This window comes from Phoca vitulina, unplaced genomic scaffold (assembly GCF_004348235.1).
Source record: "Phoca vitulina isolate PV1807 unplaced genomic scaffold, GSC_HSeal_1.0 scaffold3, whole genome shotgun sequence".
Taxonomy (NCBI): Eukaryota; Metazoa; Chordata; class Mammalia; order Carnivora; family Phocidae; genus Phoca; species Phoca vitulina.
Genome location: NW_022589706.1, coordinates 87,583,001 through 87,600,846, shown reverse-complemented (window position 1 = coordinate 87,600,846; position 17,846 = coordinate 87,583,001). Strand labels below are relative to the sequence as shown.

Genomic DNA, 17,846 nt, shown 5'->3' with positions numbered 1-17,846 from the left:
GCAAGTCACCTGAATCTCTGTGCCTTTATTTCTAGAAAGGTAAACTACAGGTATGATTTCCAAGGTTCTTCTATGAACCTGTAATTCTGGTATACACTACATCATCCTTATCTTATGTAATATAAGGTTGTGATGTTAACACAGTTAAGCTGTGTTACACTGGTGGCCACCTAATGTTCCTTGGATCTCAATCATGTTTCTTAATTCCAGAAAATAAGTGGTTTTCCAAACACAGGAAAGTGTAATCTAATTTAAATGTCCCATGTGGGCAAATAGAGCAGTACTTGTGATTCCACAAGTGTGCATGCCTATGCTTTTTCTGATAGTGGAAGCTGTTTTGTGGCATAGTGAATGTCAACTAGACCCTTTTCTAAAACTCTTTCCAAAATTTGGTTCTTCTGGAGGAACTCATTGTTTTCATGGATTGGAGAAGAATGTTTCACCTAGCTGACAGTAGATGTTTTCAGAAAGGATATATCTACAAGTATTTGAATGAGTATTCTAATTCAGCCTAGGAACACTATCCTATCAGAAAGAAAACGCTACAGGGTGACTGTCTCTTTGGATAATATAATACAAGTGAGATTTATTTAATTATAAGAGAGTACCGTCCTCCTCTCCGAGCTGATTCTTAGGTCTTTCCCTAGTATCCTTGACTTTGGAAAACAGAAGAAGCTACTTTGGGCAACATTTCTTAGTTATGTCACAGCCTGACTCATTGCTAAAATGAAGGTGGGAATAAAGAAGAGCTGGCAATAGAAAAAAGACTCAGAGACAAGAAGGACTGAAATCTCATTGCTCTGGAATCCCTCTTATGCTCACAGGGAAAATGGAGTTCAGTTCCCCAATGGGAAACCAAACTGGTATTGTAGACTTAACATGCAAAGGTGACTTTACATAGACTATTGTCCTTAGTGTACACCAAAACCCTCTATGAGGAGGTTCTCCTGTTTTAAATGGGAGGAGACCTGTAGCTCAGAGAGGTTACTAACCATGGCAAACCCCAGCTGGTGGTAGAGAGGGGGCTGCAATGCACTCTCCAGTTTCCATTTCTAGTGTTTCATATTCCTCACAGTTAACCATGCCCTTGACTCTCCACACAGTTTGTGCCCAGGTCTGGGACTAATTCATGGAACAATAGATTTTCCATACATAGAAACCAATTGGAAAAATAGAAAAAAAAAAAGAGAGAGAGATAAATTCAAAACATTCTATGTTTTTCTTCCTCCAAAAACTGCAGACACACGATGTAAGCTGCATATATTTTTAAATTATGTAGCCAACGAGTAGTATGGTAAATAGAACTATTAATTAGAATAAAAAATCATGCTTTGATTTATGTGTGATAGCACTAACATTCTTGCCATGGATGTTTGAGATGCTTTGGTTTCAGAAGTTCCTTATTTCTAAAGTACTCTATTGGGCTCCAGAAGAGTTAAACTACAACTTCATCACATAGTAATTACATCTCACTGTGACTACCTCAAAACATGCTGTGTCTAACTTCAGTTAACAAAACAAAATGTTTTGTTTTAGAAAAGAAAAAAATAAAGAAGAAAGCATGCACTGGTGTACGGAGTTTTCGCATACCCTTGCGTTTGATATTAAGAATTTCACTGTTCTATTCATCACGTGTTCCCCATGTTCTAAATAATGGGAGGAGGGGTGTTCAGATGGGATTTCCCAATTCTTCTTTAATGAGAGGCTTCTCCTTGCTACCTCCTGCTGAATCCTGCAGTTACATCTGTCCAACTCTGATAACAAAAGAACAAAAGAACAAACTACTGGTCTACTTAAGGCTTCATCAGGAATAACAGGAAGTCATCAAGTCAAACCAGAATACCAAAAAATAGAAACAAGGTGATAAAATCTTTATCTTTAATTATATTTCCATGATTGAGTAAGCCTCATTTTAAAGGGCTCCTATCCCTAAGGAAGAAGTTTTTAGTCAAACCATTCCAGCTTACTAATAAGCAAGAAATCAGCCCATCTGCCCATTATTCTGCAACAGTCCCCAGGGCATTCTCTCTCCCCTTAAATAAATAAATCCAAGGCAAGACGGATGGATAGTTCAGAAAAAGATAAATATCTCCAAACAAGATGAAATAAAGAGAAATTTTGAGCCAAATAATAAATTAATTATAAAATTGAGATTTTTTTTTCTAATGCATCTCTAGAGAAGCCTCAAAAATAATAATGTTACCTAACTCCTCCTTTCGTTTATTTTAATTAAAATTTACAATTTATTTCAAAGACTTTTTGGCAAACTTCAAATTACAGTCACAGAGTTGGCAGACAAGACAGTTCAAGTCATCTGCTAAGTATTTTTCAAGCAAGTAAATATCTCAAATCTTAAGGAAAAACAACCATTCATTATCTCAGTCAAGCTTTCCAGGATGGTAATTTCACTATTCCCTTTGTCTCTTCCAATATTTATTACTCTGATAGTCACCAAAATGTCTTTTTGCTTTCACTGAGCCTATTTTCCGTTCATGTCAGTATAAAAAAGGAAAGGATCGACCTCCCCCTCTCCCAAAAAAACAAAAACAAAAAAAATTCCCTTCCTGTACTTAAAAGCATCTATATGACTAATTTTTTAACTTAACCTTTTTTTTAAATTTTCTGAATAGAACCATTCTATTTTTCTTAAACCTGTACTCGTGCGTGACATCCTTTTTCTTTCTTTTCTATAATTTGGAGTACATTTTAACACTCTTGAGTTTTACCTCTTAGTTCTTAAAGCACCTTGGCCATTCATAAACATGGAATTAATAAGAACCACAGTCAGCATGGTGCAGACATTCTTAAACAATGGCAGCGAATTGCTGACTTGTATTTAGCTTTTTTCCAGAATTTTTCCCTGGTCTTTCATTTCTTATGCTGAGTCCAATCCTGTATTTGCATTATAAAGGGCACCACTTCTCTGTATATAATTTTTATTCTGTTTGCAAAACTATTTGAATTTTTATTTCTATCCTTTGGGGTTTCACCTAATTTAAGCATCAAGTACAAATCTGACAGACATATTCTAGATTCTTGTTTCCAGGTCATCGGTAAAGATATTAAATCAGGTGACCTCAAACTCAGCCCCATTACTTGACATCTCATAAGAAGAGAACTGAGCTATGGAGAACTGTATAGGTTCTTGCTTCAGGCTCTCCTTCCTTCTCAACAGTTTAGCCAGGCTATAGATGACCACTCTGTTTAGAGAACTATCAAGTGAGTCAAATATAAGACTTTCCATTCTCTGGATGGCTGGCCCCTCCCCTTACAAGTTATCTGACGTATTGTTTTTACTAAGACATGAAGAATGTATTCTCTTCTAATTTTCAGTTCTACATGCTTTGTTTTCAAAATTACCCATCTATACACCATCATCCTGTTGCCTTTTGATACTTATAATTCACATAGCACACTAGATATTATTTTTTAATATGCATATTCTATCCTAGGTAATAAATATCATTATTTACTTTCATTAAGAAAGTGTACCTCAGTAGCAGGTAAACCAAAAAGTAAACCATATTTCACATTTCAAGTTCCAATAGAACAACGATAAAATCATGTAAAATCATGTGACTATTAATCAAGTGAGAAGGTATAGATGCTTTGTTATTTCTCTCACTTATAACTTAAGAATAAGTCAAAAGGCATCCCCCATAACTCTACCTCCTTAATTTACCAGGGCATTTTGAAGGAAGGTATTTGGGCTGTCAAGATAAGCTTGTCATCCTGAGGCATGGAGGTACTGAGAAAATCACAGGCAAGAATGAGGAGAGATGCACAGGTCAGGCTCTACTTGTGGGTATGTAATTCTGAGCAGATCACTCCAACTCATGGAGCCTCAGATCCACTGATCACTATGGTCTTGGAAGCTCCAAAGGTCCATTTTATTTCATTTTTTTTTTAATTTTATTTATTTATTTGACAGAGAGAGACACAGCGAGAGAGGGAACACAAGCAGGGGGAGTGGGAGAGGGAGAAGCAGGCTTCCTGCGGAGCAGGGAGCCCGATGCGGGGCTCGATCCCAGGATCCTGGGATCATGACCTGAGCCGAAGGCAGACGCTTAACGACTGAGCCACCCAGGCGCCCCAAGGTCCATTTTATTTTAGAGAAACTTCTGCCGTGTTCATTTGCAGTATCTTTTTAAAAATCCCCAATCCCCATGTATCACAAAAGTCCTTGCTTTAGAATAATTTTGCTTTCTTAAGATATTATTTTTCTAGGAAAAAATCACAAGTAATATATAATCTACTTTCATATGTTAAAAGCGCCTGGAGTTTTTCCAATTATCCCAAATCCAGGTTTTTATTTTGATCTTCTAAATTCGTTCAACTGTGTTGACACCAGATATGCTCAAGACTTCAGAAGCTAAGTTGCACTAACAGAACATACAGTAACATGTTCATCCCAAGATATTAATGTATATTAAACACAGTACTTGTGGTGACTGAGTACTTCAATCCCCTATCTGAGGAGACTGTGCATATCGGGTTCATATAAAGCAAATTATAATGGAAGTAGATGGCCTTTGGGAGATCTCTTGCAACCCTTGAGTTAGCAAATTGTTTTTCTTCATCATGGAAACAACACATGTTTTCCTTTGCCCTGAATAGAATGTACAGACACTCCACAAGCTTCTCACTTATTCTAGGTTTCTTATTCTGAAACCTGCTGCAAAGCAAACATTGTCTTGGCAGGACAAGATTAAGTTCTGAATTAAGCCCCTAAGTAAAAACTTAACAAAAGACCCCCTTACATTTGGGTTGCTGTAAAATAAATCTCCAGCCATCCTTCAAGACTCCCAACATAATTGATTATTTCTCCTTTGTGCTACTGCACCCTTTGTACATGTCTCTATTCCGGTACTTATACAATGTCCTGCAATTATTTGTTAATGTATTAATGCTTAGTTACTTCCTGCCTACATAATAAACACCATGAAGACAGTCACTTCATGTCTTATAACTCCCAGTGCCTAATACAGTGCCTGGCACACTAATACGTGCTTAATATATCTGTCTTTTGGATGAAAGAGAGTTAACAAATGTTCTCTCCATTTTTCTGACTTGCTATGCCTCGACTTACCTCTTGAACAGCACCACCTGCCTTTCCCTCTGTTCAGAACTATACCTTTGTTTGGCTCCCTCTTATGACTCCGTTGGGTCTTATTCCAAGGGTAACTTCCTAAGAAAGCCCTGTCCTGTTAGATCAATTGCTTGTCCACTCTGTGCTCTCATAGTATTTTGCACTCCCCGGCCATGGCACATGCCACTCCATTGCGACTGCTTAATTGGCCATGTCTCCTGCTAAATACAAGTGGATACGTGCAAATTGTTGACCATCACCACTAGGGCATAATCCACAGAAGGTGCTAAATAAGTGTTTGTAGGATTGATGACTGTCAGTCACCTATTTTAATAATTTTACCAGAGTAGAAGAAATAAACTTGAAATTTGAAATAAATGGACAAGCTAGAGAAATGCACATTTTATAACACCATAATTTTGTTATTTGTAACATCAACAAAACAATGCCACCACATTACATCACAACACCATAGTGTATTGTAAATAAAGAAATCATTTTACCCAAAGTCACCATTTCTAAATAAATCCACTAGTCTCCCCTACTGTATCTGAGCTATATTTCTGTCTTTTAGGGAATTTCAACAAAAAGAAAGATTCCTACTTCTATTTATCTCCTACTTGCCTCCCAACAGAAGATTTATGTTTAATTTTTATCAAACAACAGGCTAGTAGGAATTTTAAAATTCGTGAAAATGGGAGTGTACCATACCATTCAAAAAGATAAAACAAGGGGCGCCTGGGTGGCTCAGTCGTTAAGGGTGTTCCTTCGGCTCAGGTCATGATCCCAGGGTCCTGGGATCGAGCCCTGCATCGGGCTCCCTGCTCGGTGGGAAGCCTGCTTCTCCCTCTTCCACTTCCCCTGCGTGTGTTCCCTCTCTCACTGTGTCTCTCTGTCAAATAAATAAATAAAATCTTTAAAAAAAAAAAAAAAGATAAAACAAAATGGGGACATGAGCTCTTCCTTAGCTCTTGGCAACCTGATATAATGCTAGAGTCCTAGGGGCATAAGCATGCGGTTCAGCTCAGGTAATGGTAGCCCCAGGAAGGGGACAGACAGAGTTCAGTAGAAGGGCTGCATGTAAACAGGTAGGGATCAGGTTCTGCACACTCAGCAAAAATAACCACAGAATACTCTTGGCTCAGGTTGGGCCCACAGGGATATTACTCAAAGTTCAACCCACCTTTAAGGACCTAAGACCATGAGTCTGGAGACGTTATTACATGCTAAAGTGATGTTCACACATAGGGGAGATACTATTATCTCCTGCAACCTGTGAGTTAGTGAAGGTATTGAGCTTCTGAATATATGCTGAATATACTGAAACAACGATTCAAAATTGTATTAATCATTCCACCCATAAGTTACCAAGAAATGTTATGTTTCAACTATTCACGCCATAGAGTTCACATATGTCACCAGACATGCAAGTCAAAAGAAGTCACTTACTTTCCAAGACACCAACGACAATGAAGAGAGTGTATCACCATCCAGCTTCAAGCAAGCACAGACGCTCCCCATTTTCAACACACCGCCTTCTCTGAAAGCAACGGATTCCTCCACTCTCGTCCCAGTCCCTTTTCTCTTTGTATCCAAAATCCTGGAAAAAGTGGCATATTTCTGGAGCTTCCAGTTTCTCACCTCTAACTCCATTAACCTTCTCCAATCTGGCTTCCATCCCAATTTCTGCAAAGGGCCACCTTTTCCAAGGTTTCCAATAACCTCCCCTCAGCCAAACCAAATTGCTTCTCCCCTGGACTAACCATTTTATTTCTCCCCTCCAAAAAGCCAGTCAGCACAGTCCACTACTATGAATAACTCCCTTCTCCTTGATCCTGCACTTTCAGACATAACCCCACCCTCTCCAGTCACTTGTCATTTTTCTTTGCATCCTATTAGATTTTTGCTAACCAGATTTGACTATGTTTCGCAGCTTAGCATTTGGGCCCTTTCCTATAAATGGCTGCTCTCAGGATTATCAATGCTCTCTGTCCACTGAAAATACCTCAGTCAGTCAAATTTCCGTATAAAAATTCAATCCAGTGAAAGTTTTGATAAAAATACTTCTGATTATCTCTTGTTTATCCTCAGCAGCAGTGCTTTGTTGATGCCCCACAAGGAATTTAGAATAGAGCTCTCTGGCACAGAAGAAATCTTAGAGATAGTCTAGTTTTTAGGACACAGATCATGGCAGTCCTTGGGCTGGAGATGGCTTCATTGTGTGGCCTCATTGTGTTTGGTTTGGCCCACACAGTTTTTTGCTTTTGTCAGAACTCACATTAAAAACTCAGGTGGGGGGCGCCTGAGTGGCTCAGTGGGTTAAGTGTCAGACTCTTCATTTCAGCTCAGGTCATAATCTCAGGGTCCTGAGATCAAGCCCCGCATGAGGCTTTGCACTCAGTACGGAGTTTCTGAGGGGTTTCTCTCCCCCTCTGCCCCTCTCTTTCTCCCCCTCTCTCAAATAAATTAAATATATATATATATATATTTTTTTTTAATTAAAAAGTCAGGAGGTTTGATATCAAAACTCTGATTTCGGGGCGCCTGGGTGGCTCAGTCAGTTAAGCGTCTGCCTTCGGCTCAGGTCATGATCCCAGGGTCCTGGGATCGAGCCCCGCATCGGGCTCCCTGCTCCTCGGGTAGCCTGCTTCTCCTCCCTCTGCTCCTCCACGCCCACTCGTGTGCCCTCTCTCTCTCTCTCTCTCTTGCTCTTGCTCTCTCTCTCAAATAAATAAATAAAATCTTTTAAAAAAAACCCTCTGATTTCTTACCTTTTTTTAAATTTTTTTAAGTTTTTTATTTATTTAAGGAATCGCTACATGCAATGTGGGGCTCAAACTCAGGACCCTGAGATCAAGAGTCACATGCTCTTCAGACTGAGCCAGTCAGGCACCCTTGATTTTTTTTAGTCTTTTGAAAACTCAGCTCTGGCAACACAGAGCTCACATCTCTACATGGGAACAATAAATAGAGCTAAATTGCAGCAGTTCCTTTTAGAGAGGGCATTTGCTTTCCACATCTCAGGTCCCAAGTGTCAGTTGCCATATATCACAACACTTGTGTTTGTGGGTTTTGTTTTTCATTAAGAAATTTATCTCATTCTCTGTGTCTATCAAATGTCAAAGGCAAAATGACTAAGAAACCAAGCAATTCTTCTTATGCCCATCCAGCTTCATTTATTTACTTAACTTGTCTCTTCCTATTTTAATTCATATCCCTGGTCTCCTTATTTTATAAATTAGGAAATGAACACACATAAAGATGAAATATTCTACATAAGTTCACCTATGTATAATCTCTCACTGTTTAAAGTTACATAGCTATTAGTTATACCACCCATACATCCACATCTCACAAAAACTTCTTTTCCACAAAATAATTCCCTTCTCCCCAGCCCTTGGGTCCCCTTAGCAATTTGTATCTACAGATTTCACACAGAAAAAGAAAGAGGTATTCATTAACAATTCACAAGAACCCAGGAAACAACATAGAAAGCTAATTACAACTGCATGAGGACATAACTTTATTCATTTTGAAGAAATGTAGGTATGATCAAAGAGAAGCCTTAGAAAGTGTCACGGAGATTAATTTTTAGCAAAGTTTTGAGTAAAAGAAACATTATATACCAGGAGTTTGGAGATTATCCATAAAGGTATAAAAAGAGAGAGAAATTTACATTTGTTTGGACAAAGTGAAGAATACAACTGGAAATGGGCCTGTCAGGAAATAAATATGTGAGGAAGCGTTGGCAAGAATGAAGTAAAGTATATAAGAAAACCCAGGGAGATTCCCAATATCCACATATACAACCACCTGTGCTGTTATGGTTCTTACCTCATCGGTGTGTGTTGTGAAGGGTGAGGGATGGGGGAGTTCATGGAGTCAGCCACTTTATACATGCTGTCTTGTTTAAAAAAAAAATGCAATGTGATTAGAGTGGCATCTAAGGATTGATCCTGGCTGTTATGTTTAGGATAAAATTAGGGAAGAAGGCAGAAAGGAGCGAAGGAAAATAATTAGAAAGAGAAAGGAATAATGAGGAGTACTTTGTACAAGGATTATGAATGTAAGAATTAGGAAAAAAATAATGACTTTCAGAATTTCAGTTTTTGAATAATAATGAGAGAACATTCCAAGAGTATCAATTGTATGCTACAGAAACCAAAAGGTACCATACTGATATGCACGTAGTTTCTAAAAATTAACACAATTAGATTAACTATAAATGTAAACATAAGAGGATGTATAGGAATTCTCTGTACCTTACTCTTAATTTTGATGTGAATCTAAAACTACTTTTTAAAAAAGCCCTTTTTTAAAAAAAAAAAAGAAAGATTTCTTTTAGTTTAAAACCTAAAAGAAAAAGAATGCTGGATAAGATTAATCTTTAGCATGTTTAATGACATTCTTCGGGGCACCTGGGTGGCTCAGTTGGTTAGGCAACTGCCTTTGGCTCCCTGCTCAGTGGGGAGTCTGCTTCTCTCTCTTCTCTTCACCCCACTGTGCTCTCTCTAGCTCTCATTCTCTCTCTCAAATAAATAAATAAAATCTTTAACAACTCAAAAAAAAAAGAAAAAAAGAACACATTCTTCATACTTTTTACTACCATAGGGCCTGAAATTTTGTGACTAACAACGATTTAGAATCAATAACATGAACTGTACTATCTTCTAGCCTCAAACAATAATTTGTACATGGCATTCATTGCATGTTTTTTGTAAGGCTGGAGAGTGGAGGTGTATTTAAATTTGCATAATGTCCTTGGAGTCTTTACCATACAAGCTCTACAGGAGAATGCTTTGTCCTGGAGCACTTCACAATTATCATGCTGGCCACAGGCCACGTAACTACTGCTATAGTTAACACAACTCCTGGCAGGGACAGTTAGGAGTATTCCCTTGAGTTCCCTTGGGTTGTTTTTTTTTTTCCCCTCCCTCTTTGTAGTGTTTCATTTGTTTGTTTTTGTAGATTAAGGAAAATTTTTGCATCATTTTAAAAGTGTTTTTTTTTTAATGTGGCAAATTGACAAACTACATTAAGTAGAGAGAAAATTTTTTATGGAGGAAAATAAATCTGGTATGGTAAAGTTGAACAGGCTAATGTCACCTGTGTCTGTCTGAGGGTATGTCTAGTATGTTGGTAATTTTTAAGTAAGAGTAAAATACATTAACATCTACTGTTCATTATTAAACCCTGCCTCTACAATGAAGGAGGATACTCTTAGGGAGGGTAAATATATAATTTCATGCCGTATTGAATAATATGAATTTAATTTAAATAATATTAAATAATACGAATTTAATTTAAATTGAACAACAATTTAAAGAATTCCTTTATATCTATCTTCTTTTGTTTCTTATTCTCATTCCCTGGTCTCTTTAAACCTGATATGAACATAGGTTCTGTGTTAATGAACTAGAATAGGTAAAGTTACTAAAACAAGAGTCTACTCTTTATACAAAATATTTTAAGTTCCACGAAGGAAGGGACGTTATCTGTTTCCTTCACCGTTGCCTTTCAAAATTATCTTCTTCTGAAGGAAATGTATTGATTTCCCCCAATTATTTATTAAGCACCTGCTAAGTGCCAGGAACTAAGCCAGGTGCTGGAGCGCTAGCGGTGAACAAATCAAAGACCCCACTCTCACCGAGCTTACACAAGGTGAGGTGACAGAGAATGATGGGGGCAGGGCAATTTTACATGAGGTGTCCAGATACATCTCTGAGAAAGTGACATTTGTTCAGGGACCTGAAAGGAGTGTGGGCATCAGCTACCTGCACGTCAGTTCACAGCATGCCTGGCAGCGGACTAGAGTGCGCATGCGTGGAGCACTCGGTGACGCCCCAGGAGGCGGAGGTGAATTGTGGAGGCTGGGAGGTGGAGAGTGATGGGCTTGGGTAGCTGGAACCACTCATGCAGGGCAAGGCGCTTGCTGGGTTAGATTAATGGTGGGGGTATGTGGAACGAGATGGGGGCTTCATGTTGAAATACAGAGTACTGAGAAATGCAAGCTGTGATCTGAATTCGCTCTATTTTTTGGTCTTCATTTATGGACTGACTCACTCCTCTTTTCCTCTCCCACCCATAAGTCCAAACTAGTTTTGAATATTAGACACCCCCTAGAACTATGTACAGATTTTTTTTAAAAGATTTTATTTATTTATTTGATAGAGAGAGAAAAAGAGACAATGAGAGAGGCAACACAGTAGGGGAACGGGACAGGGAGAAGCAGGCTTCCCCCCCCCCCCCAAGCAGGGAGCCTGATGCGGGGCGCAATCCCAGGACTCTGGGATCATAACCTGAGCCAAAGGCAGACGCTTAACGACTGAGCCACCCAGGCGCCCCTATGTACAGATTTTTTAAAAATCAATTTTAACATTTATTACTTCTATATGATTCAAGTAATAGAAGGGAAATCTTCCCTTTTTCTGTAGCTTTTTTGAACTAATTATGCTAACCTCTTGAAATTCAGCAGCACTGTTCCCATCAGGATAGAAAAAGCATAATGAGGTAACTTTGGCTAATTTTTCAGGACTCATTATTGCATCATCCAGTCACTGAAAGGTGATATGAAGTTTCTGCTGAAAATAGGCCATGGTTCTTATGACACTAAAGCCACTCCCTTAACTCCCTCAAGGTTAAATGAATTAGTGTCAGCCTCATTGACAGAAGAGGTAGCAATTATATTTTTAGTTAGTTTTTTTTTTTTTTAAATTTTTATTTATTTGACAGAGAGAGACACAGCGAGAGCGGTAACACAAGCGGGGGAGTGGAAGAGGGAGAAGCAGGCTTCCCGCGGAGCCCGGAGCCCGATGCGGGGCTTGATCCCAGGACTCTGGAATCATGACCTGAGCCTAAGGCTGAAACTTAACGACTGAGCCACCCAGGCGCCTCTATTTTTAGTTTTTAAATTTCTTTTTTTTTTAAGATTTTATTTATATATTTGAGAGAGTGGGTGAGAGAGAGAGAGAGCGCACGCGCGCATCCGCGCGCACAAGCAGGGGGGGTGGAGCAGAGGGAGGGGGAGAAACAGACTCCCCGCTGAGCAGGGCTTGATCCGTGGACTCCAGGATCATGACCTGAGCCGAATGCAGACACTTAACCGACTGAGCCACCCAGGCGCCTCAGTTTTTAAATTTCTTTAGCATGTTTAGCTCTAAATGGATGCAATACATTCTAAAATTCCACATACAATCTGTGCCTACTTGCTGGCGATGGTCAAGTGCCTACAGATGTGGCCAGGATTCTAGGACGACCAAGTACTAGGCACTGGATAAATCTCTGAACCATTCTGTGTCACCATGAAAAGTGAAGGGTTTGTACCCTTCCAGTTGGAAAATGCCATTATCTTAGAACTGAATATCAAATACACTGTAGATAAGAAATGTACAATTTAAGGATGAAGAACTAGAATAGAATTTAATAGAAATAATGCTTTTCCTCTTAAGCCATAGTTTGCAATCTGGTAAAATACGCACTTCATAAATGATGGGAACATGCTGAATTTGCCATAAATATTTATCTATAGATTTATGTGTGTTATCAGATACATATGATGAGCAACATTATACGTACAAATTGATAATCTGTCCTATTTTCCCTCTGCATAGGGAAAAAATTCACACAAACATGTATATGTGCACACACATATTCTTTGTAGAAGCAAACTTGCTGGATCTCCTGGACAGCAAAGAATCCCAAAGTTTTTATCTATTAATAAAAAATTATCTAAATAGGAGAAACACTTAGGAAGCTCCAAAGGTTTAGAAAAAAAAAGGGAAATGGGAGAGAACAAGAAAGCTATCCCACAGACTGTTGACTTCAAAGTGAGAAGCTTAGTGTTATGTTGTTTAAGCATTACTTCAGTTATTATTGTTAATATTTTAAAACATAGTTAATTCTTAAAACAGTTTCATTTAAGTGTCTTTTCCTTCCCTTTAGATTCCAAGCTCCTCAAAAGCTTGACTCAAATTACCTAATATATACTTGTATGTAACACAGATTTAATAAACAATCACATGGGGAAGTAGAGAGGTTGCCATAAATACATGATAAAATGTTTCAGCCAATGAATTACAAATACTTGTATATATTTCAGAAAGTCATTTCCTTATAAAGATGGAAAAGTTATTTTCCAAGATAATGTTTCTTGACTTAAAAAAAAAAATCATACAAGATAGATAAAATGGGATCCAATCCAGGAGAGGTAAATAAAAAATATCCAAAAAATTTAGCTCTCTGCTCCTCAGGAGCCCAATCTGGAATTTTTCCCTGATTCCACTATGAGTATGCTTTCTCAACTCAGGATCAATCACCAGCGGGTCTCTATATCATTTTCCCCCATACATTTGGGAAGCTATTTCACCACAAAGCTGATGTGAATAGTATACATTTAAAGTTTATTTTAAAAAAATAACAGGAATAAAACATGAAGCATCATCTAGGGTATCAATAGTTGCTTAATTGAGAATAGTACTCACTATTGTCAGAATTAATACAAGGCTTAAAGCTGTGGGTTATATAACCTGAAAGTTTTGCAGCCCTGAAAGAAAAGCTTCTTTTAATTATATGAGTTTCTCATAAATAAATCCTTTTTATATTGCAGACTCCTAAACTTTAGTAAATATATTGGAAGAATTCTTAAAGCTACATTACCTTACAAAGAAACAATGGAAAATGAAAGGATATATTGGATTTAATCAATGGAATAAATGGTCAGTCATTTTGGCTAACTTGATCACAGCTGGGTCATTAGAGAACCCTGAAGTTGTTAAACAAAATTCACAAGTGTTTTCAGTGCTAGTTTTGAGTCAGGTTGGGCTGAATCATATGGGTGACTAATGATTAATGGACTGAAAAAACTTTGAAAGAGCTGCATCATTTGAACTTAATATCACAAGAGAAGAAAGAAATTTCTGATAGCCCAAATTGCCTTCATTTGAGAAATCAAGATGGTTTTATAAAAGATGTTTGGTCTCCATTACAGGCAGAGAACTATTCTGAAACTTTCCAAGGAGCTATTGAAATTCAGTGATGCATCTACATCCGGAGGATGGCAGGCGATGCATTTTCTCTATGGAGATTTGCCTTAGGAAGTGAATTCACATAGTCTTCTGTATTAGAAAACGTAGTTTTAAGGAACAAAAAGAGTAGAGAAAACCTAATAGACCTCTGTCTGATATCAAATTGTATCACAATGTTCTCTTCCTCTTTTGAATAATAATTATTTCTAACTAGTGCTTTATTATTTAAAATCTTATTCATATTATTTCAATAATTTGATCTTCTCAAGAGCTTAAAGAGGTGGGTAGGTTTATACTAGCAGCGTTAGGGAAGGATTCAAAAATGCAGACACTTGCTTCTTTCCTCTCCCTAGAATTATACCTCAATCCTTTCAGATTTTTTACCCTCAAAATCTCACTTTTTGCCATGAGATCATCCCTGGCGACCCTACCTAAAATTACAAATCATCCCACACGTTTCATGCTTTCTTTTTCTCTTTTATTTTTTTTCTTTGCACTCATCACTCCAATATATGATATATGTTCTTCTTTAAAATTTTTGTTCATTCACTTCCCCTATTAGAACACAGGCCTATAAAGGCCCCTGCTTTTGCTCTTTTTATCTATGCTGTTCACGGCTACATCTCCAGCTTCAAGAAAAAGTGTCTGGCACATATTAGGTGCCCAGCAGGAGCTGTTTAAATGAATGGAATCAGATTTCTCTCTTGTCTCTTCCTCTATATAAAGTTGTTAATAGTTCCTATCAAATAAGATTGTTAGGAAGATGAAATCAGCTAAGACATAAGTCTTAGCACAGGGCACCTGGGTGGCTCAGTCGGTTAAGCATCTGCCTTCAGCTCAGGTCATGATCCCAGGGTCCTGGGATTGAGCCCTGCGTCAGGCTCCCTGCTCAGTGGACAGTCTGCTTCTCCCTCTCCCTCTGCTGCTCCCCCCTCCCTCAAATACATAAATAAAATCTTTAAAAAAATAAAATAAAGCACTTAGCACAGTACTCAGCATGTAATAAGCATAGAATCAATATAAGCCCTTATTACCTCCATTTTTCAGACATGAAAACTGAGATTTAGAGAGGTTAAATGATTTTTCTAAACCATACAGCAGGTATTGAGTATGGTCTGAGCAGGATCTGCTTGATTTTCTTTCCAGTATAGTTTTTAAACAGATCATTCAATACCATAAATGTTACCTTCTATACAATGAACCTATTGAAAAATGCTTTGGAATAAAATGCCTCATAAAAATAGCTACCATTTATTCACTGTTTACCATGAGCCAGACATTTTGCTTTACATAAATCTTTTCTGTTAATACTCATTAAGGACCCTATAGGATTGATCCTATTATTATCCTTGTGCTATTGATAAAAAAAAATTGAGGCACAGAGATGTTAAGTAACTTGACTAAGGTCCCAGAGCTAAGAAGAGGCAGATCTGGGATCTAAGGTCCTTCAGCTCCAGAGCCCTCAGCGCCACACCCAAGCTTCCCTCCACTTGACACTGCTTTCCACCCTCTCGCGGCAGAGGTCTGACCAGCATTCACCCTAGGGAGACTCCAGGGGGTCTGGTTTCTGAGTGATTCATGGGAGAACAGAATAGTTTGTGAGACCAAAAACCCCTGAAACATCTCACACTAAGAATCTAGTGGAATAATGGGAATGTGCAAAGGGAAGAAGTGTTATGCTCAAAGAGTACAGGGCTCTCTGAATCCTCTCTTTGTGCATTAAAGCTTCTATTCATTGGGATTTAAGAGAAAAAAAAATCCCTTTACTCTCTGTGCTTTGAAGGGTTTTACATCATTGCTTCTCACATTCCAATAATTCAGCAGAAACAGCTGTTCTGCTGTCCTGGGCAAGAAGCCATGAACTGCATTCCAACGAACATGCTCCATGTAATTATTATTTATTAATTAATGCTATAGCTCCTGCCTTATAATAAATGAATATCTGCAGAAAAGAGTAAAGAGAAAGACCATTTCTTTTTCTTATGTCTTATTTCTATTTCTCCAACCCAAAGCAATACGCTGAATTTATATTCCTATCCTTTAAATGAACTGCTACGTTATTCTCTTCATTTTTCAGATAAATTCATTAAGAATTCCTCCTTGTCTTTTGGTAGAATATAGACCAGAAGCTTCTTATCATTTAAACTACTCATAATCAAAAGTAAAGGAGTTCTTTGGCTTACAGGGTCAAAAAATATAAACAAAAAAATCAAAGACAGTGAAAATGAGAAATGTCTTGCATGTAAATTTTCTAAATGATAAATATTTAAAATAGAAAAATTCTACATAGCTGGTATCAATCTAATGACTGAATAATCAGTTATACAGGTTTTCTGAATCACAGTAAGACCAATATATCTTTAATGCAATAAACAACATCCAATCTTTGAAGTTTGCTCCATTATCTACATAGTTGCACTACATTTATTAGATGATAAGGAATGCCTCCTTAGTGCACACTTAGTTTAGAAATAAAATCCAACATAAATACATTCAGTTGTATTTAGGAATACATTCACTATTTTTCTGGATTTTTATGAAACATAAAAAAATAGTTTAGCTACTTCAGACTTTAAAGTAGTGATATAACTCTGCTAGAAAACAGAAAAATGGAGGGGTGCCTGGGTAGCTCTGTTGGTTAAGCATCTGCCTTTGGCTCAGGTCATGATCTCAGGGTCCTGGGATGGAGCCGCTCGTGGGGCTCCCTGCTCAGTAGGGAGTCTGCTTTTCCCTCTCCCTCTGTGATCTCTCTCTCTCTCTCTCTCAAATAAATAAAATCCTTAAAAAAAAAAGAACAATGGGAGCTTTCTCCCTACAACATAATAATGTTCGAACCCACATTCTTAGAAGTACCGAAATTTTTTTGAATACCATTATAATTTTCTCCTGTACAAAGGTATTTTTAGGCTTAAAATGACTGTGAATCTGTGTTCATAAATAAAATACCTCTTACTTTCTTTTTAAGACTGAATCCATTCTTTCAAAAAATTTAAATATTAACATAAACGAAAATAGTTGTATTTACTCAATCATTAAAAAGTACAATTTCTTTTTCTGGAATATTGTGTTTTTTGCGTGTGTTTTGTTTCACCTGATTTATTTCTGTCCATAAAATTAAAGGCTATATGAGATCAAATAAAAACATTTATCTGAAAGTATTTTCCTTGTAAGAACTGACTTATATATATCTAGGGCAGATTTTAGATACAAAAAGTGTATTCACAAGTTTATTTACAAGTGAGGTTAAAGTAACATGTTCTCTGTATATCTATTTCACACCGTATGTGTAGTGACAGAACGGATGGGAACTTTTAACTAGATATTACTGAGAAATACAAAATACTTTTAATGGGGATAGTTTAAAAATTTAAAAAACCTACTGACAGATTATTAACTAGTTATTTTTATATAAAGAGTCTATAAGTACATATATCTTTAAATGTAAGTATGTACACACATCTTTAGTTGCTAATTTAAATTAAAAGCTTTAAAATCCTATCACTGCTCAGGAATAAGAAGGCCACATTGTTCCCCTAAACTGGTTGATTTGGAAAGAAGTACAATAGTTTAGGAGATTTGGCTTCACCTTGAATTTATGCATCAACTTAAATGAAAGAAATAATAGCTAATCACAGATAATTCTAGAATTAACATAAGAAATTGACATCCTTGCAAGAATCAACCCCACTCTGCTCATTCCCATCCCAAGGAAATGGGGAAAATGAAAAAGAATG

At 37.4% G+C, this 17,846-nt stretch overlaps 1 protein-coding gene across 23 annotated transcripts in view; it reads right to left on the bottom strand.

The window, feature by feature from the left end:
- Nucleotides 1-17,846, bottom strand: part of ANK2 (ankyrin 2) — a 633,020-nt gene that overhangs the window by 333,545 nt on the left and 281,629 nt on the right. For 6 of the 23 annotated variants that reach the window (XM_032401020.1, XM_032401035.1, XM_032401031.1 and 3 more), the window contains exon 1: nt 6,539-7,330. The exons of 2 other annotated variants lie outside the window; for them this stretch is intronic. In XM_032401020.1, the coding sequence (XP_032256911.1) occupies nt 6,539-6,742 (204 nt within the window). In that variant the 5' untranslated portion in view covers nt 6,743-7,330. Of the gene's footprint in view, nt 1-6,538; nt 7,490-17,846 lie in introns of those variants that run through there. 15 more of the 23 variants (XM_032401046.1, XM_032401038.1, XM_032401041.1 and 12 more) reach the window with 13 other exon arrangements.